The 21,182-nt window shown below is 33.6% G+C and overlaps 7 protein-coding genes across 7 annotated transcripts; 3 read left to right on the plus strand and 4 right to left on the minus strand.

Annotated features, from left to right (window-relative positions):
* Nucleotides 1–518: 518 nt before the first annotated feature.
* Nucleotides 519–1,397, minus strand: TPHA0H01590 (Pal1 family protein; the record flags this gene model as incomplete). Its single annotated transcript, XM_003686751.1, has 1 exon — nucleotides 519–1,397. The coding sequence occupies one exon, from the start codon at nucleotides 1,395–1,397 to the stop codon at nucleotides 519–521; it is 879 nt and encodes a 292-aa protein (XP_003686799.1).
* A 918-nt stretch (nucleotides 1,398–2,315) lies between these two features.
* Nucleotides 2,316–5,207, minus strand: TPHA0H01600 (uncharacterized protein; the record flags this gene model as incomplete). The annotated part of the gene is made up of 1 exon (XM_003686752.1): nucleotides 2,316–5,207. One exon carries the CDS (start codon nucleotides 5,205–5,207, stop codon nucleotides 2,316–2,318), a length of 2,892 nt encoding a protein of 963 aa, XP_003686800.1.
* Nucleotides 5,208–7,598: 2,391 nt separating this feature from the next.
* On the minus strand, nucleotides 7,599–8,654 carry BIG1 (Big1p; the record flags this gene model as incomplete). The annotated part of the gene is made up of 1 exon (XM_003686753.1): nucleotides 7,599–8,654. The coding sequence occupies one exon, from the start codon at nucleotides 8,652–8,654 to the stop codon at nucleotides 7,599–7,601; it is 1,056 nt and encodes a 351-aa protein (XP_003686801.1).
* Nucleotides 8,655–9,192: 538 nt separating this feature from the next.
* Nucleotides 9,193–11,307, minus strand: ATP22 (Atp22p; the record flags this gene model as incomplete). Its single annotated transcript, XM_003686754.1, has 1 exon — nucleotides 9,193–11,307. The coding sequence occupies one exon, from the start codon at nucleotides 11,305–11,307 to the stop codon at nucleotides 9,193–9,195; it is 2,115 nt and encodes a 704-aa protein (XP_003686802.1).
* Nucleotides 11,308–11,962: 655 nt separating this feature from the next.
* KIC1 (putative serine/threonine protein kinase KIC1) lies at nucleotides 11,963–15,073 on the plus strand (the record flags this gene model as incomplete). Its single annotated transcript, XM_003686755.1, has 1 exon — nucleotides 11,963–15,073. The coding sequence occupies one exon, from the start codon at nucleotides 11,963–11,965 to the stop codon at nucleotides 15,071–15,073; it is 3,111 nt and encodes a 1,036-aa protein (XP_003686803.1).
* Nucleotides 15,074–16,297: 1,224 nt separating this feature from the next.
* Nucleotides 16,298–18,823, plus strand: TPHA0H01640 (uncharacterized protein; the record flags this gene model as incomplete). Its single annotated transcript, XM_003686756.1, has 1 exon — nucleotides 16,298–18,823. One exon carries the CDS (start codon nucleotides 16,298–16,300, stop codon nucleotides 18,821–18,823), a length of 2,526 nt encoding a protein of 841 aa, XP_003686804.1.
* A 499-nt stretch (nucleotides 18,824–19,322) lies between these two features.
* Nucleotides 19,323–20,345, plus strand: YPQ2 (Ypq2p; the record flags this gene model as incomplete). Its single annotated transcript, XM_003686757.1, has 1 exon — nucleotides 19,323–20,345. One exon carries the CDS (start codon nucleotides 19,323–19,325, stop codon nucleotides 20,343–20,345), a length of 1,023 nt encoding a protein of 340 aa, XP_003686805.1.
* Between the last annotated feature and the right edge of the window lie 837 nt (nucleotides 20,346–21,182).

Here is a 21,182-nt window from a genome sequence, read left to right on the forward strand (position 1 = left end):
TATATATATATATATATATATATAATTACATAATTATGTTAAGTATTCTAAATATAGACAGAACTAGTTTGGATCATATACGTTCTAGTAGAATTAAAGGCAGTTCCATCTAAATAATCACCCATCTCATCACTTTTACCTGAAAAGAAAGTTAAAATTTTAGAATTTACTAATAATTCCCGTACAACAAAATTTTTACACCGACAAAAAAGCTTTTGAACAAAATAAAATGTTGGTGAAAAACCATCTCTCATAGTTAGAGGAAGTGAAAAATTAGTGTCGTTGTCTATTTTAATGAATCAATAGCACAGGTAAGATACACAAAAGAGAGAAACAAATGATGGGATATTTGTTGGAGAAAGTGGTTGGTGAGCCCTTTCTTTCAACTGTTATATTGCTTCATGTCCTTTTTTAGCTGGTCGGCAGAAGTTTCTCCGATTAATAATGTTATTAGTCAACTGAATGAGTGGCTGTATTTTTCGCCTTCATCAGTGTCACATATATGTACCATAATAATACTAGGATTTCTTGAAGAACTGTAAATGTTTGTTTTTATTAGCCTTTTCTTGTGTGTAGTACTTTAAGACTTCATTTCGTGAAGCAGGACATCCATCTATGAACGTGCTTGAACCTAATCCTGCAGTTGCTGGGCCGTTGACTTTTTTGACGTTGGTCTTAGAATCAAAACAACACAGTGAGGAACTAGAATTATCAGGATTGTCATATAGTGAATTGTATTGATTATTCTCTTCATTGCCACTCATGTCAAGTTCATTGTCATATAAAAATCTTGGCCTGTAATATAAATCAGACTTGGCGATTCCAGTAAACCTTGTTTTTCTAAGTGGTCCTAGAGTATTGTTGGCTCCATCTGGAGGAAAAGCATAAATTGGTGCTACTTTATAATTCATGTTTGTGTATGCTGCAACTGCATCAAAAGGACCTTCGTGGTGGAAAAGTCTTCCAAATGTCGCGGTGACATCCAACTCATCGATTCGGTCACATTTTCCAGATTGCAACCTTGGTCTAGAAAAAGTTTTTTCATTAGATGCTATTTCATAGTCTGATCCATCTTTTTCGATATGAGAGAAGGAATTGGACCTCCTTGGGGTAGTCTTATAATGACGTTCTAGTGACTCTGCTCTCTTTATTTTTCTCTGGTTACGATCATTCGAGGGAACTTCGCCACTTCTATCTTGTTCACGCAGCTCTGACGAGTGTTCTTTGCCTCTTTGATATGCCTTTCTCCTTTTCAGATTATTGTTAGAGTGAGAATTATTACCCACTTTATACCTTACATGCTGTCTTCTTTTTTCGTCAGTGGATAGTGGAATTTCTTTAATATTTGACAAATCACCCAATGACCTGGAAAATTTAGAATACTGGGAACTTGTCATACTGACAGGTGACGAAGAATCTTTTATTTAATTAAATCAATTTTCAGCAAACAATATTGATTACTTATTTTACTGTAGTGAATAGTTCAGTATTTTGATAATGATTTTATGTAATTACCACTTGAATAAACAGATATTTAAAAGTAGGTGTAAGATATACCTATATATATATAGATGTCATGAGTTTATGTTTTTGTTCTTTTCCCTTTATTCATGGGTTATCCCTTACAGTTTTATGATACCCATTTGCAAGGAATACCACTGACATTGAAGCGACAATGTTTTGGTTCTAAACTTTTATCTATTTTTAGAATCCTATACGTAGAAAGACCCTTTTACACATAATAAACCGGCCATTGCAGTCGAAAACAAAAACAAGGCTGTTATTTTTTGTCCACAATAACTCTATTCATGTCTTTGCAATCCATTAATTTTGTGACTAGATTATATCATAAGTAAGCTATGTGCCCAACGCCAAGAAATTGCTTGATTTAAAAGAAGAGAAGACAGATGTTAATATTGTTTCAGCCCCTCTTTTCATTTATTTTATTAAACAATGTACGTTTGTTAATAATAGCCACTTTACATTACTCTTGAACTCAATAGCTATCTACTCATGGCTTGACATTTTGAGGTCCTATTCCCTTGTTTTCCTAAGCCTCCAAAAGCTGACATGAATATTTCATCTCTTGCGCCTTCCGCAAAAACTTAACATTGCTGTCCTAGCAAGTAAGGAAAATGGTCTGATCTATGTAAAAAAGGTTGCATACATATTTAGAAACAACGATTAGCATCTAATATCTATTGAAATGGAAGATTATATATTCGATAAATTATATAATTCTTATTATTAGTTACTGTTCTATAAGATTACTATTACATTTTTTACATGATGAGGAATCATAATAGTTGTCTATATTAAAATTGTACAAACTTTTGGTGTGTAATATCAAGCTCCTCGTTTCCTGAAGTCTTTATAAATTGTTTGTTTTGTATCTTAGTGCTAGACAAATTATTGATTGAAGCAGTGAATTCATTCAGTGAGTCCATCTTGCTCATTGAATAGTCTTCAATCAATATTGAACCGATAACGTTTGGATAATATGAGTCAATTTGTGGTCTTAATGGAACCAATGGAATATATCTCTTATTGACTATTTGAGACCAATATCGCATTGTCTCTGCTACTTTCTTGTTTATCCTAGTGCCTGTCTTTCTTAGTTTGTTTTCGACTAACTTGATCTGTTCAATTGGTATAGTCGCTGGGACACCGAGTAAATCTTCCAACAAGGATCTGTTAGTGTTCTCATTAAACCAAAGATAAACTATTTCACCATTAAATATTAAATAAGCACCACCGTTGACTATTTGGGACATACTATTTCTAACAGTCAAATTCTCAAGAGATCCGACTGATATTCTTAGTAACTGATAATTAGCATCATAGAAAGATAGATCACCGCCAGCTAATGGGATATGTAATGGGATGATTTGAGGATAGAGTTTGTATGATAACTCACTCTGATTCATAGTAAAATATTTAAAATAATCACTGATACGATCATTGTTGAACGTTTTTTGAATTGTGCTTTTCATTACCTTAGATTTTTGAAAACCTAACATAAATGTTGGAAGTGTCATTAATGTGTCAGCAGTGACAAACTGTTTATTTGAATTACCACTAATTAGAGCTCTATATTGAGCTGCTACTGAAGATAAATCTTCCAAGATAGATTTTTTCATTGAGGCAAAATCAAGTGAATGACTTTTTAGCAACAATTGACGAATCATCAGACGCATAATAACGTTTTGGTTAACGAATTTGAATATTGTCGTCATACTAGATGAACTTGGAGCACTAGTATTGATTACACGAACTTTTCTAACACCGTTAATATCTGTGTAAAGCAAGGCCGCTTGTATAAATAACTTAGTATCTTTCTTTAACTTATCTGAATATTTTAGAAGAACATCAACAACAGTACTAGATGTTATTACTGGTATTATTGGATCCTCATCAGAATTGTTGTTAGATTCACAGAAGTATTTATTAATTGATAATCCATTAGAAGCACGAATCTTTAATTGAGCTTGGTAACCCTTAATAATAGATATATTATGCAGTATGTCTTTGCATAAGATGAAATTACAACGTTCATAAGTGAACATACCATAATACTTGACAACACCGGACGTTGCAATGGATGGATAACCTACATTAGCTAGATGAACAAAAGATTGTGCGGTAACGTATAGATCCAAAGATAAGAAAGACTTGTTAAAAGACTTACTCAAATCTTTATAAAATGAGAGATCCGGTTTTAGAGATGTCTTCCCAGCTTTTTCATTTAAAGTATTGACCTTTCCAGAACCTATAGTTGGTTGTGAACCTAATTGAGCTATGATTTTACCACCTTGGCCACCGAGGAAGGTATCAAATGCAAGTTTTGCTGCATTAATCGCAGATCCATAACAATTGTCAGACAAATGTAAATCCATGTGGTTTTCTATGGTCGATGCAAGTTGATCTAATGTTGTTTCAATAATATTTTGGGACTCTATAGTGGAAGCAAAAAAGAAACTATTAAATGGAATAAAACAATCATCTATCTCAGAGACGATATATTCTCTACACCTTTCAAAAGAGGGATCTAATTCATAAAATCTGATGTTCTTATCATAAGACATAATTGCCACTTTACAATTAGGTTGATTTTCTCTTATATAATTTATTGATCGTTTAACAGAATGAATAAATGAAATACAACCCCCATTTTCAATAGATCTAGTGGAAACATCAATAAGGAAAAGGTAATGTAGTGGCAATGTTTCTTTATCAGGAATGGCATTATACAATGAAGGAACTTCAAAATCGACACAACCTTTAAATAACTCTGGTCGTATTGAATAATCACTTCTTTTACCATCAACATCAATTGGTGCCACCTGTTCATTTGCTAATTTCATTTTGACGTTACAAATATTACAAATAACTGCAGAATCAAAGGTAAACTGAAAATGTGGATTCAAATATGCTCTACATCTTCTACATCTTAGAGGACCCACTTCATAATTTTCTGTTAAAATTGAAGGAGTTACGGTGCTATTATTTAGCTTTATGACAGAGATCTCTTCAGTTGGAATTGTTCTTGTAAATGGTTGAACTGTTAAACCTAAGGGTAATTTTGTAGCCTCCCTTAAACTTTCTTCTGCTGGGATAGTGCACATGGATGATGCTAGTAATCTTGGGTCACAATTACCATCTTCTTCATGGCAATAAAACTGTGTACTTGGTAATGGAGGGATTTTTGAAGAGTTTGTTCCATAAGATTTAGTCAAATACACTAATTGGTCTTCCCATCTCTGAGTGGGAACAATAGGAGACATATCGTGTATTGTTAAGGATTCGAAATCTAGTTGTACGTAAGGTGAATTGTAAGAATCTGGAGCTTGTGATTTGCTTGGAGATAACATTGAAACTGGTGTCTCGAAGGAAGTAGCACTAAACTGTTTTGGAGTGAAGGAATTCATTTTATCATTCATTAAAACAGGAGTTGCCGAGTTTGGAGTAACACCACTAGAACTACCATTTGATAGGAAATCCGACAGTGTGTTCATGCCACTTTGAATCGAACTATTGTCTAATCCTATAACCGGACTTTGTGAAAACTGATTATTTATTCCATTCAAGGCTGCAGTTGGGAATTGATGTAAAGCTCTTGCTTGTCTTTTATTTCTCCTATGATCAGCCCTTATACCTAAATTATGTGTTGCAGCAGCACTACCCATGGTATTAGTAGTCATTGTCATTCCTATTAGTATAGTACTCTGTATATTATTTCAATTTTTTTTTCAAACTGGAATACAATACCTATCACCGATGAGATTGGTCAGGTTTAAAATAATAAAAACTAATGTATAAACGTATACTCAATATAATTTATCAAGTGTAGGTAATTGTACTTATATATGTATATATAATAACAAATTGGTTATAATATTGCTGAAAAGTAATGAATTTTAAATATATTTCATTTGAAACTTTCTAAGATTGCTGTAATTAGAGTAAAGAACATCCGCACTTTACGAAACAAAAAGAAAAAAAATCTAAAATTATCGAAAAAAACAAAGAAATTCCGTAGAGGAAAAGGCAAATACTACGAAGAATGCTAGAAGTTAGGGAAAAACAAGTTCGAAAATAGTACCTACCAGAGATATGAATATGCAGCAGTTCCAAAAAATTGTGTATGCGTACAGTGACCCTAACAGATTAGATTTAAGATATTACCGGAATCATCACTGTAAATTGCATATATCCCCAGTTTGTTGATACCCCCCTTCAATTGACAATTGCCAAATCGTCATATTTCGATTTGAACTCGATGTTAGATCAAATAGGAGAGAGCAAGAAAGTTAGGTGACAAATTGCTGTGTCCCACAATTTGGATAGACATCAAAATATATCAATGGAATACGCAAGAAGTACTAAACCCACGTCCTTGTATTCCCCAAAAATGCTGTTAAGGAGCCTTTTCTGAGTGGTTTTTGTTTTTGTTGATTTTGTTTAGTGTTTTTTTATTTATTCGAGAAACATATATAACACTACATGTATGGACAAAACATATATGTAGATATGCTTATTTGAATATTCATATAAACGGAAATATTTCATGGCCAAGAAAGGAAGCAGACTAAGAAACGTTCTTTCACATCTTCGAAATCAATCAATATGGACATGGAGTGAAGTTGTGAAATAGGACAAACTGACATTCTTATCCACCCAAAATGTCCTAATCTTACGAAGTTAATACGAAAACAGTAATTTTAAAAGAGACAAACTAACAAAATCGCCTAAAATGGAAAAGACACAGTTTATTCGCTTTTCTTTTTATTATTCGGCGTACGGTGTTTTGTCAGCATTGTCTTTTATCTCAGACTAATGTGCAGTGTTTGGTGTACGCGGTCTGTGCAGTCGTTTGTTCGGAGTTCATATACAGATCTCGCTGGAAGTGTAGCGCGATCTCTCTGCCATAGCGAGCGACATTGAAAGAAAGTTAAATAGAAAATGATACGACTTTGTTGCAATTGCATGTTGGAGAAGTGGTGCTCTTTGTTTCATTCAATGCCGTCTCAAGAGGATGGGTTATATAAGTCATAGAGGTCCTTGAAAATCAGTAGCAGATTCACAATTACTTGATTCCAAGGTGCTGCTGCTTTGATAAGGTAGAAAGATGTCAATTTATTAATGGGTGGTTATAATTCAGTTGCTAGTTCAAAGAAACAAAATAATGGGCAATTAGTGAATAATAGTTTTACATCGACGGTTTTGGGTACCATGTAAAGATATGAGTGGGCCATCCGTTGCTAGTTTGACGAATTTAAAAGGATAATTTTTCGTGTCTATGAAACGTAATCAGTATTAAAGGTTTTCAGTGGGAGTTAACAGTCCTACTATTGAATCGCTTCTTCGTGTAATCGACTAATGCAAGGAGAAATGTACAGGTACATCCACTTATACTGTATATGGGGTGGTGTTTTTGTCTGCTATTAATTTATCACGCTCGTGTGAACTGATTTGTTAGGCACGATGAGAAATATTTCAGGTGAGCGTTTAACTCCTGTTGTTTTCTTTTGACGATATCTTGAAGTTAGTAATAGGTGAGATCACAATTCCAATCATATCTGAACAAACTATTACAGCTAAGTATTGATTGGCACCGAGGTTACTTTAATGGCTTTGTGCAGGAATGATTTCTTCTTTTCAATATGACTTGACTGATAAATAAATAAACCGATGTATCAAATGGTAAATTCATTAATAATAGTATATGTCTCCCATAGGAATAATTGTAATAGGCCCGTCCTGCCATATATAAACTATGGCGGAAAATCCTACATATGTGTACACATACAATAAAAGTAAAAGTAATATGTATATTCCCTGAAACATTTATTAGAACAAATATTGCATGTATCAGAAATTGTGGAGGCCAACCTTGAATTCAGCTAGACATGTATAATTACATATGGGAGCCGCTCCTATCTTTAAATATAAAAACAGGCAATGCCATATTATCTCTTGTATATCATAAAGTAGAAGCCTTTTCACTGAAAATATTTATGAGAATTCATTGTTTAGTAATGTTTATTAATTATTTTGCTAAAATTTGATTGTAGAGCTCGTTGCGACTTCTACCTTTTCTATTCAGTATTAGGTTCTACCTCGACATTCTCCTCTACTATCTCAATTTCGTGATTTTTTGGTTCCATTACATTTCTCTTTGACTCTTTCTTAGTTACTTGCTTTTTTTTAGGTTTCTCATCAAACTTATTTGACGTTTTATTTGATTGAAAAAATTGTATTAATTGTTGCATAAGAAATAGTGTGAACACTGTAACAATTGTCTTCAATGTTGGCAAATGCTTTTCAATAAATTCCTTATCAAAAACGGTAACGTAGGAATCACTCATCTTATCAAATTTTGGCTTATAATTATGAACAGATGGAGGGGCATCAAATTTTCTATTGTTCTTGGTAAGGTCTCTCTTATAAAACTTCCCTTTTTTGAAAATATCGGAAAATATACGTATTGGTGAGGCATTGTCATGAGTTGCTATGTTTCCAGGATTTAATGATGTATACACAACAGCATAATATGGTGAAGGAATTTTTCCCAAAATTGATCTAACTAACTTATCGTTTTCAAAAATTTGATTTGATCTTAGAAAAGGTTCATTTTCAGTATTTTCTGGTAACTCTGGTAAATCAACTCGTATGATTCTCTTCTCAGTATCTAGGTATGGTGTGAAGACGTAATCTTCTTTTTCTGTTACTTTGACAAATTCTTTAATACTGCAAACATCTTCTAAGTCTTGAGCAAACAGTTCAAAAGTCGAATTATCTAACAGTTCCACTTTTTCAAATCTAAATGCAGTAGAGCTTTGTGTAAGGTAATTCCTTAAACTCACAAAGCTATTAGAATAATTTGGAAAGTCACTCTTTCTCAAATGTGGTTGATTGATGAAAATGAAGGCATCAAAGCTACAAGAGTCAATAATATCGCCGACTAGACTCATGAAAGATGTTTTGGGGAGTATCTGAATTTGTTCATATCTATCTGGTAAGTTCGGTAAGTCGAGTACCAATTTCTGCGCAAATATTAATGCTGGAACATCAGTTTGAGGAAGGAAATCATTAGAAGCATGAGCAATCAGGCTGAATAAACTGAGATAAAGCGTAACCCAAAGTTTGTACATATTAAAAGAGGCATTCATTATCTACTAATTAGTATTCTAAGAAGTCCCACAATAAATTATTATTGAGATTTGTTTATGGTTTTATCGTTTAATCGTTTATATATAAAATTCAAATTACTATTTATTTTATTAATTTGATATAAACTTCATTACTTTCATTGTTCTTTGAATTTCATATTACGCGATGTACGGGTGTAGCGTAGGAGATACTGCTAAATGACATAACAACGATTTTGAACTGTCTTAATACAGTTTCCTTTACTGAGAGTTGACGTTAGAAGTCATCATTTTTCTCATATTGTATCGAGACGCAAGAATCTTTAATATATTATATCTAATATCTAATTAAGCCCTAAATCAATATTCTTTCCCTTTAAATTAATAAGTTAAATTAAATTTGAGTGGCTAAATTGATGACTTCCTTGCTAAAAGTTAAATAAAATAAGGAAATTATTTTCTCTATCTAAGTTGACAAAAAATGAAGAATATTTATTTAAAAGTTTATTTAATTATTTACAAAATAAAAAGATCGTTAGATTTAAGAATTCAAGGTCTTAATATCTTTTTTGAATAATTTATGCATGCTGGCTAAAATGGTTGGCTTGAAATTGTTATAATCAATAGTATGATCATTTTCATCAAATAGCATCTCTTCAGTATTATTGGAAATTTCCTGGTTCAATAGTTGAAGGAGATTCATATCAAAATCCTCCGGAAATTCCCAGTTGTTGGCTACGATGTGTTGAATTAATTTCATATGTTTTATCTGAAATCTAGCACCTAGTATCTTTTTATACCAATCATGCGCTACCTCTGTATCTCCTTTCTTCAAATTTCGTAAGACCATATCAATACAGAACTTCAAGTCAAGAGGAACCTTCAGTGCTTCCATGATGTCAAGTACTTTGTTGATCTCTAACATATTAATTGTATGATTATTATACACAACCAAAGAAAAAACAGAACTAGTTCCTTTGTGACTCATTTTCTTCCCTAAACCACAACCATAAAAATCCATTAATATATTATATGCAAGTTTAGGATCTTTTAACACATAACGAATTTGGTGCAAAAATATTCCAAGTACCGATGTATTACTTCTCCAGTAAGTTTTTCCTTTAATCAATGAAAACATGGTTTCTTTATATTTTTCATAAAGATCTATAATCAAGTTTTGGAACTCTTCTTTTTTAAGGACTTTAGAGTTAATTGTCAATACAACCAAGTATAATAAATTTAATACATGGGGTCCTGGAACCGATGGCAATGACAGAGTTTTAGGAACTATGTTTCTTTCAAATTTTTTAATGTCATTCATAAGTGTAGTGTGCTCAATTAACTTAGTATCGTTGTATAGGATGTGTCCCCATAGACCCAATTTATTTACTATCATTGCTGTTTTTTTTGATCTATAAGATGAAATGATATAGTTTAACAGTAATTTTGAATCATTAAATTGTGCAATAGCCTTTAAAAGCCTTCCTATTAAATGTTTCGTAAAACGCAAGTTCTGAACATAGGATTTATCTGGCAAGAAAGATAATACACCAAACATCTCTTCCTGTAAACCATTTTCTTGAATAATCTTTAATAGCATGCTGATTGCTTTTTGTGACTCCCTTGATAAAGTTTTGTTGAATTTTTCCGTATCACCATTATAGGATGAGAAATCAGTACTTCGAAGTTTGTTTATTCTTTCAATATTCAATAGGAATGTTTCAATAAAAATACTAACATTTTTGGTTGCTGCCAGATAGTATAATAGGCAATTACTAAATTTGATGAAACTGATATCGGCATATAACATCCTACCAATATCTTCTTCCTGATTACCTGAAGAGATCGATTCAGTTTTTTTAAGTAAAATTGAAAAATATTTATCAATATATCTTAAATCCTTACTCTTAATATTGTTATTGATTATCATAATAATGGTTTCCATGCTATATGATTTTTTAAACAAGGTCAAATATTTTTTTTCTTGTAATGGGTCTCCCAGGAATAGTTTAAATGATGCTAAATTTCTTTCGGCTTCAGATCCCAATAAGAGTCTTCTGCAAAAGTAAATGATGTATTTACAAGATGACAATTGTACTTTATGCTCAATTAAGAAATGATAATGTTGAAAAGATTCATTTCTCTGAATATTTTCCCAGAACCATTCATGCATTATTGATGGTAATATCCATCCATTCTTCTTCATATAAACAGGATGAGCTTCAGCAAGAAATTCAATTAGTTCATATAATTTCTCCTTCTTTACTGTTATAGGCAAGGCTTGATCATTTATTATTTCCCTTGCCAATTCTAATAAAACGGAATCAAATGTCTTTCCAACAGAACGCAATAACATCAACTTCATAAACAATTTATTCTTTGATTCTGAAATTATATTAATACTTAGAGGACTGTAACAATTTTTAAACTTCCTCATTAAAATATTTTTAACTGCATTGATTTCTTTTATATTTTCTGTTGTTTCTATTATGTTAGCCAGATCTTTAGTGGATTGCGAATTGGGTTTTAAAAACTTCTTAATTCCCTCGTTAGCAACCAATGATCGTACTTTACTCCTAGCATCAGATTCAAGTACACTAACGCCTGATAAATATTTGACTGGACATAGTTGCAGTTTTAAACTTCGTCTTAACATAAAGAAAAAAATAACAGACTCAACTCAATCGCTGGCTGGTCCTGCTTAAACTAACTCCATATAATTTGCACAGCTATTATCCATGTGATATCTCAATCGGGTTAATTTACTTAGCATGAATGTTGTCAATCTTTTAATGATATAATAATACATTGAACTACTGATAACTCTTCCTCCTCCCCTTCGCTAGATATTGACCAGTAATTTAAAAATATCCGAGTCATGTCATACGAATTACCTTATGCAATTTGAAATTTGACTATTGGATCAAAATATATATTTAAAGATGATGTCTATTTTATGAAAATCTGACGAGTTGAAACTATTTGATTTATAACTTTCTAGATTAATATTATACCCTTTATTACTCAACATATAATAGCACCGGACCTGTTTTTTAAGTTAAATTAAATTAAAGTATATCTATTATTTCTTCTAATTGAAAAATACAAAAATTAGTTTAATTGAAAATTAGAGCAGAAAACAATCAAAGAAGAAAAACTAATCACTAGATAGACTAATCACTAGATCCCATATCTGATTTCACTTATTTGCTCATTAAAGTACAAAAAAAAGTTTATTAAGTCTACTCATTTTGCTGTTAAAATTTGAAATTGTTTAAATATAAAACCTGAATAGTTTTCTAGCTAAAAAAATGGCTACATCTAGGAAAGTCAATAATCCAAACACCAATAAAGAAGAAACTTTCCTTCAAACAACCGACAACGTTACTACTATTGCACCAAAACATACTTTAGCCCAATCCCAAGATAGTGATGTGTGTTCATCTTTCCGTAGGACAGAAGTAATTGGTAGAGGTAAATTCGGTGTTGTTTATAAAGGTTATCATGTGAAAACACAGCAGGTGTATGCAATCAAAGTTTTGAATCTGGATTCAGAATCTGATGAGGTAGAAGATGTACAAAGAGAAGTTCAATTTTTATCTTCTTTAAAGCAATTCCCCAACATTATTAGATATTTTGGTTCATATTTGAAAGATACAAATCTGTGGATCATAATGGACTACTGTGCCGGTGGCTCTATCAGAACTTTACTACGACCAGGCAAAATAGATGAAAAATACATTGGTATCATAATGAGAGAGATTTTAATTGCATTACAATATATCCACAAAGATAATGTTATTCATAGAGATATCAAAGCCGCCAATGTTTTAGTCACCAATGAGGGTAAAGTTAAATTATGTGATTTTGGTGTTGCTGCACAATTAAACCAAACAAAACTAAGGAGGCAAACCATGGCAGGTACACCTTATTGGATGGCACCTGAAGTCATAATGGAAGGTGCATATTATGATACTAAAGCTGATATATGGTCATTAGGTATCACTGCTTATGAAATTGCTACTGGCAACCCACCATACTGTGAAATTGAGGCGTTGAGAGCTATGCAACTAATCACGAAATCTAAACCCGCAAGACTAGAAGGTCGCAGTTACTCAACATCATTAAAAGAATTTATTGCCTTGTGTTTAGATGAGGATCCAAAGGAACGTTTAAGTGCGGAGGAATTACAGAAGACGAAGTTCATTAAATCTCAGAGAGCAGTGCCGACAACAATATTAAAAGAATTAATATCTAGATATTTATTATTCAGAGATAAGCATACACCAAGAGAGCATTCATATGCGGATGATCTTGGCAATAACAAAGAAAGTGAGGTAAACTATAAAAATCAAGACGTTGCTGTAGCCGAACCTGCAACTGATGCTAAACCAGATGATATGGATGTCAAGTGGGACTTTGATTCATTAACATCAACTGATTATATTATGGAAAATGATATCAATGTGGATATAATACCAGAAGAGAATTCTAACGATTGGTCCAAAACTGAGGGTGACCAATTCAATTTTGCATACCCAGACGAAGACCCATATTATTTTGGTCATACCAATAATAATAATACACATCATATTCGTAAAACATATCAGGAATCAACAATGGGTAAACAATATCACGCTACATTTATGAAGAATTCGACTTTAAACGCATACAATGGACAAACTCATACAACTACAAATAACTTCACAAGTAATCTACAAAGAACAGGCTTAGGGAATAACGGTATGATGGGTACGCATGCAACACATACCACAGCTAATAAAGCTACCGAATCAAGAGCTACTAAACAATTGCTACAATTGTTTGAAGATTCCGACGTAATCACTGAAGAAAGGAGCATTGATAATGATATTTACAATATTCAAAAACCTCATTCACTTGTCCCGCCTCAAGATTTACAATCCAATGGTGTAACCAATCCTCCCAGCTCAATCTTGCGACCACAGTTAAATATGATTAACGGTCCGAACATTGCAAGCCATAGCACACAAAGTTTACCAGTTCTACAAACCAAATTTAGCAAAAATATGACTGGACCAGGCAATGTGGTAACTTCTGCTGCTACTCCAATTGAAATCGAAATTCCTGAAGAATTACCAGTCAGCTCCATTAAAGTGCCATCTAATTTAGATACCCCAATAGAAACTAAAACAAGGTCAGCTACGGTCTCTGCAAGCAACTTAAACCACACTAACCATCCTAACTTGTATAGAAGGTTAACTGTTACAGGAAATAACAATAATGCCTCAGCACCCGTCATTAATAGGAAAGATTCCCAATTGGGCAAAGGACATTCTGATGATCCATCAAACTTTTCCAAGGTTCATAGAAGAACTCCAACCCCCCCTAATAATTCCGTTACTTCTAGTAATCAATCTCCAGCTAAAATGCTTACGGCATCTCCAAATGGGAATTCCAGTAGCATTTATCATAGTTCATTTAAATCTGCTCCAATACCTTTAATAGAATCAAAGGATTCATTCGTTCAAAGCGCCAACAACGGAGCAAGCTTAGGGACGTCTCTAGAAGGCGAAACTAGTAGAGTCAAAAGAGACTTCAAATTGAACAATCCAAATCTGAAGTTGCATATGCCATCTCCTACGAATATTACTTCTAATAAGTTACTAGTTAATACAACTCAAATTGGAGACAGCCCTGGGATTGGTGGAGAGAACATCAACCAATTTGGGTTCAATACCACTAGCACAGCGAACATTCCCGTGTCAATGACTCCAATAAATGAGAAACACATGGATTTTGGCTCTAAAATAAAGAGAAGTCAGAGTTTAAGTAAAGTCAAGTCTTCCACCATTCATGACAACACAGGCACACCTGGGGTTGTTAATCGTAGTAAGAAGCCTTCCAGCAACACTACTAATAGCATAGGCAGCATTGGCAGCGAACAAGCAGAATCTACAACCCTATCTAACGAGAGCCAATTGAACTCTAGTAGCACAGCCGGCAGCCACGTCGCATTGAACCAAAGTCTTTCGAACATCTACAACAGTGCCACAAGCGTCTGGAATGGTAACAGTAATAATTTAAGCGGCGCAAACCCCAAATTATGTATGTCAATGCCTCCTGTGTCGATACCGACTGAACTGTTCCTTGATTTCGATTTGAAAAATCCCAGTAACAAGAACGAGTACGTTTGGCAAGACCAAAAGACAAGGGTTCTTGACGAATTGAAGAGTTTATTGACACTATTTGATGATAATTTACTTGTTTTAGAAAGTTCTCTGAAGAAACAGTTGCATTCCGTTGAAAAAGCCATTCCGTCAAACACATCAATGCAATTGACCGCAGTTGCGAGCCACCCAGAGATGGAGGAAGAGGCCAACGAGGCTGGGACTCCGGAGACCATCAACAACTTAAGCAATGAACAAGAAGCAAGCTTGTGAGAGAATTTCTTCAGACCTGCCTTAGGTTAGGCAGGAAATGCACGATGAGAACATCCACCAACATTTCCATATGTACTCATATAAATGAACCCATAAATAATATGCATGCAATACAAACGAACCATCCGACACTTTGCAACCCCATATACTTTCTCTTTGTTGTAGTTGTTGTTGTTGTTGTTGTTGTTGTTGTTCTTGTGACAGAGTCATGATGATGATTAGATATATATCTTTGGCTGCCTACCGCTAGTTGCTCCGTTAACAAAATGAGGAGAAATTGTGGGAACAAGTCACATGATTTGTTGCCAACGCCAAGAAGCCACTGCACATCCTGTGCAGAGGCCTGACAGACAAACACCAGGAGAAGTCGGAGGGGTGCTACATTGTGCGAATATACTCAAGCATTCCTGCAGCTGCTCACAATATCCCTGAGAAAGAGTGCTACATGACTCTGTGCTGCAGTGTCTTCGCCGAGAATTACGTATGGCCGGAAACGGAAGGTAGTTACTGCATTAGGCAATGGATCATTTGTCCGGGTCCATGAAGGCCATAACACAGAATATCCGCAGTGTTGTTCTCTGTCCGCGCCATCAGTCAACATATTTGCTGCGGATAATGTTGGATCTGACTCTTCCACGGACTCTCCACGGACCTTCCACTGACTTTTTAACAATGGCACAGCCTGCGCCATTGTTACACTATACCATGTCGCTGCAGATTTTTGTAGCCGTCCTCCAATTGTGCGCCGATCTCTTCAGCACGCGTTTCTTTTGTTTCCCTTTTAGGTTATTTGTTCCCACGGTGTTTGCTCTCAGATCAGCTTTGGTACATTTCTAACAACCAACAAATCGTGTATCACGGAAGCATTTCAGTTATTATCATTTTTTATTTTTACTATAAATATCTATATATAAATATAAGCTGATTCTCTGATAATTATTAAGAGTGATTGAAAAATTATTTATATTTTGATCGTGGGTATATAGGCATACATATCAAAGTATATGTATAGAAAAGGGACAAATCAGGTCAGGTCAGGTTTATCGAGGTTGGTTTATCTTATATCCCGTTGTTTTCACTCGTTGCTACGTTCGCTCCTTTACATAATAGACTAAAGCTGATCTTTCTTTTTTGTTTGCTGATAAATTGCCTTTTATTTTCTCATTTTTCTTCCTTTTAAACTAATAGTATTATATTTGTTTATCCTTTGCTTCTGCTTATTAAATGACTGTTGCTGGAGACATGAAGATCGTGTCTTCTACAACGAATCTGGATGTACTGAGGGAAGGGAAATTTTTCAGCAGTTCTAAAGATTCTAGCAATAATGACACCTGCGGTAACTTGAAAATTCCAAATGTTAATAGTCCCAGATCGAGGGCTGTTAGTCTGACGTCTAGCAATGGGTCTAGAGCTTCCAACGGCATCAGGACTGTGGATTTGAACCATGTTGCAAGACGTCCAAGCGATAATTTGTTGTTCAATTCGTTGCTGGAAAACGATAATGAACTTAACAACACCTACGCGGATCTTCATCCACCACAATTGAATAAATATATAAACGATGGTAGTAACACAAAGAAGAATAGACCAATATCAAATGACTCCATCTACACAAGGTCAACCGAAGTATTCTCTTCCCATTCCTCAACAGGGACTATCTCTAGATCTTCTTCAAATGTTGAAGCAGATGATATGCATACAAATGAAACACAGAACTCATCGTTGGAGCAACCACAGAAAACGAATTTCTATTTTAATGCAACTCAAGGATCAGTGAATCATGGAAGTTACATATCAAGAGCTGCTTCTCAACCAAATATACCATCATCTGAAAATATGAATTATTACAAGAAATCGAATACTAATAACCAGACAATAAACAACCAAAGTAATATAATTAAAACACAAATTGCATCACACCATAACACAGTAGGCTCCACAAACTACAATGGCTTCAAAAGTACACCTGCGATAACAGAACACACCAATTCACACAAAGAAAAACCTCACATGCCAGCATTAACACCTTCTCAACGTTATAGGTTACGGAAAGTTAATACAGAATCCTCTGTAAGAAGAACTGCAAAGGAAAAAGAAAAATACTATGTAGAAAATGACGTTAACGATAATTTAGATGTAGATGATATAGACGACTCTTTGATTTGGGATATACCCATGGCATCTTTCTCTACTACTTCCTTCTTAAATAGGAAGAAAAGTTTAAAGAAGAAGGGAAATAGAACAATGGAAAATTTAACATACAGTGATAGTAGTAAGACCTCTAAATCAAGCGCTGATCAAAACACTACAACCACAAATATAGTTAAAAATAACAAGTATTTGGCTAGAAACGGAAGTAAACGTCAATTTAATAGTAATTATGATTTTTTTGAAATGCCCATCACACCTATCCCTGGCATCAGCAAACAATCCGATCTGAAATATATCCATGATACAACATCGAACCTTTCATCCATGTACTTACACTCTTCTATTAAATTGTCAGGAAATAAAATGTCAACCAGGGCACAGTCTGTTGATTTTTTACCTTTGGAGTTTAAAGAGAATTCACAGAATGGCTTTGAAGACTTATTAACAGTATCGGAAGATAAACTCAATTTGGTCTCAAACTCAAGACCTTATTGGCTGCCACCTAAGGACGCAAATGAGAAAATAACTCAAGAAAGGCAAATTTCGAAAACTATAAGCATTGCATCAATTGAACAGTTAGATAAGAATAAATTTACTGAAACAAGAATGAAGAATGATTTAGTAAATCATAATAAAGTTCTTTCACTTCTAGAGAAAGGATTGACGAGAAACTCATCAATACAATCTCTGAAATCAATCATTTGGGAAACAGGATTGACAAAGGACATAAGGATATCGGTTTGGAGTCAATTATGCCAGGATAATGAAAAATTCGTTTCCAAACATTTTTTTGAATCTTTTGAAGATCTAAATAGCATTTTACGAAAGATGGATTTTCCTTTGGTAAAGCAAAGAGAGATAGAAAAATTGATTGAAAACAATATTTCAATGAAGTTATCAGGAAAATACCCAATTTCTGATAAGTTATTATACTTATTAAAATTAAAATCAATTTCAAAAGAAGGCGTTTTACCTGGCGATGACCTATTATTCCATCATTTGTTGATTGAATATTTTGGCAATGATTCAATATCCGAATGTAATACTAAAGCAGCCGAATCACTACTTAAAGAAATTTGGGAATTAGTTAATCTATTTCAACTTATTTGTTTCAATGACAAAGTGAAAGAAAAATATGACTATCATATTATGGACAGATATGGTGTAGTTGGTCATTATATTGCTAATAACAAATATTTCCAAGAAGAATATAACATATCCTGTTTAAACATTGGTAACTTTTGGCATATATTAGAAAGAATCGATCATAATTTATTTCTGTGGATAGTTGATATTATAATTGTGTTAAACTCACAGGCAATTGAAAAAAAGACATATTCACAATTGGAACAAGAATATAAAGGGAAGTCCTGGGATCATTATAGGTCAAAAAATATTGTATCAAATTACAAAATATTATTATCGTTAACATTAGACGTTTTACTAAATTATCACTTTGGTTTTAATGATTTAATTAAATTATCATTTTTGGAAGATAAAAATTTTTGTATTCCAATGACCATAGATGAAAAAATGGATGAAAATGATGTTAATGCTTTATTCATCAAAAAATGGCTGCATTATTATAAAAAATTCTGAGAACCGAATTGTTTAAAGCCTTCTAGCTATCCATCATATCGTAATAACATTACCATTTACATGTTTATATAAAGTTAAAACTTCAAAAAAATATTTGCAGGATACCATAATTTTCTGCATGAACACTAAAATTATATATATATGGATACATACCAATTATATAAGTCGGCATAATGAACTACACCATTGTAAAGCAATACATAACTAATATTAGTTCTTAAACTATGTAAAATCACTGCTTAGTTACCAAGATTGGGAAAAACTTATTGAATTATGAGTAAGAAGACTTGAAGTAATTTCGGTAGGCGGTAATATGAAAAGTTTCATGAGCGAGAAATGTTACGAACTTTTTCACTTTAATTTAGTTAATTTATAATTAGAAAGTTACTTTGTAAAAAAGAAACTATATATATATATATATGATGAGATTTTGAATACACATTCACATTATATAAAGCAGCTAAACAACAGAAAACATACACAACTCCGTATTACAATAATGATACGGTGGGCCAGTGACGCTACTATATGTCATTATATTTCATTGATTTTCAGTGGTATTTCATTCTTCTCATCTTTCATTGCATTATTTCCTCAAATATTACAAACATATAATGATAAATCAGTTGAAGGGTTATCATTCTTATTTCTGAGCTCGTGGGTGTTAGGTGACACCGTGACTTTGATCGGTGCTATATTGACTGATCAATTAACTTTTCAAGTCATATTGGCTATGTACCACTTATCTAATGACTTATTAGTATGCGGTCAGTATTATTACTATGGTATATTATATAAGAATCAATATAGTGGCCTTCATAAAAACAATCGGTATAAGTTCAATAATAATAAGAGCTCAAGCAATTTTAATATATTCACTGCCGTGGTTGGCTTTTTCAGCCAGATAACAAGAGCTAGAGCAAGTTCAGGAACGTCAACCCCCGTTGGAAACAATGATAAGATTGGTTACATTCTCTCTTGGTTAGGAGCAACTTTCTACGTTTTCTCTAGATTACCACAATTAATCAAGAACCATAAAAGGAAGTCCACTGACGGTATTTCCCCATTTTTGTTTTGGATGATCGCAATTAGTAACGTTGCATATAATATCAGTATTCTAACCAGTGTAGAATTTGTCATGAATGACAACAAAGCAGACTTCATACTCAACGAATTACCGTTCATCATTGGTAATAGTGGTACAGTGATATTTGACATGGTATATTTTTATCAACATTACTATTTATATAGAGGCAATCGTAACAAAGCAGTGGATATCACCGAAGACCATGAGATGAACGTCGAAGCTGGACCTGTTTTCGAACTTAAAGAAGAAACAAGTGCTTTACAAAAAGTTAAAAGCAAATCAAGAGACCCTATTCCAGTTATCTTGCAAGGCAGAGACATTGAACTGACTACATTGAACAGCAATGATATGAAGATAAAAAATAAGATAGAAAAAGAAGAGCAAGAAATCAATAGGTACAAGAGCAACACCAATGATGACAACACCACAGAATAATCAAAAAGCCAATGAACTATCCTTCGCATAGCGTTACATATATGTACTTATCATATTTAATACATAAACCCTAAACCACATAAACCCTATCTATACTCGCAATAGAGAAACAACCAACTGCAACACACAGACATATGTTTAACTCCCGATTGAGATGTTATAACTCGCTGTAGTGATAAATCCATAAATTAGTATTACAAATAGAATCGTTATATCTCCCTTACTCAATCAAACTGATTCCAAACGTTAGATTATGGTTATTATTGCTACTAATCACTTTAAATGACAAACCTTTCCATTTCTTTCACTGAGCAGATTAAATACCGCACTGGCATGGGTGAACGAAAAGTACGCTCTTTGGAGATTCGATCACCTGCAATGAAAATTCTTTCTTTTCTCAAAAGACATGTCTTTCACACCCCATCTCAAATGCCATGGCACCTTCCTTCTGCATCATCGTAAAGAGGCCCATATGACAGACTGCAGACCAGTCCTACCACTGTCTTATTCTGCGGATGCGAAGCGTTCGTTCCTCTTACTAAGGCATCGCCAAAGACAATGTAGCTTAATGAGTTCGAAGATTCAACTTTTCTAGTACAACTTGCTCCTGCTCCCATGTGACAACAATCATTCCAAGACTGCGAGAAAGACAAACTTCCAGCATATAATTGAATGCTAACGATAGTTTGCTTGTTGTCTTCATAGCCTGCGTGTAGTATATAGCATATGCAGGTTGGTGCTGCGAACGGTTTCCCTCTCGTAATAGGAAACGTTGGTCCAGACAAGTTTTATTTTCATAATATGTTGGCCTCTATGAAACGTACAGAGTAAAATTGA

The sequence above is a fragment of the Tetrapisispora phaffii genome, chromosome 8 (genome assembly GCF_000236905.1).
Source record: "Tetrapisispora phaffii CBS 4417 chromosome 8, complete genome".
NCBI lineage: Eukaryota > Fungi > Ascomycota > Saccharomycetes > Saccharomycetales > Saccharomycetaceae > Tetrapisispora > Tetrapisispora phaffii.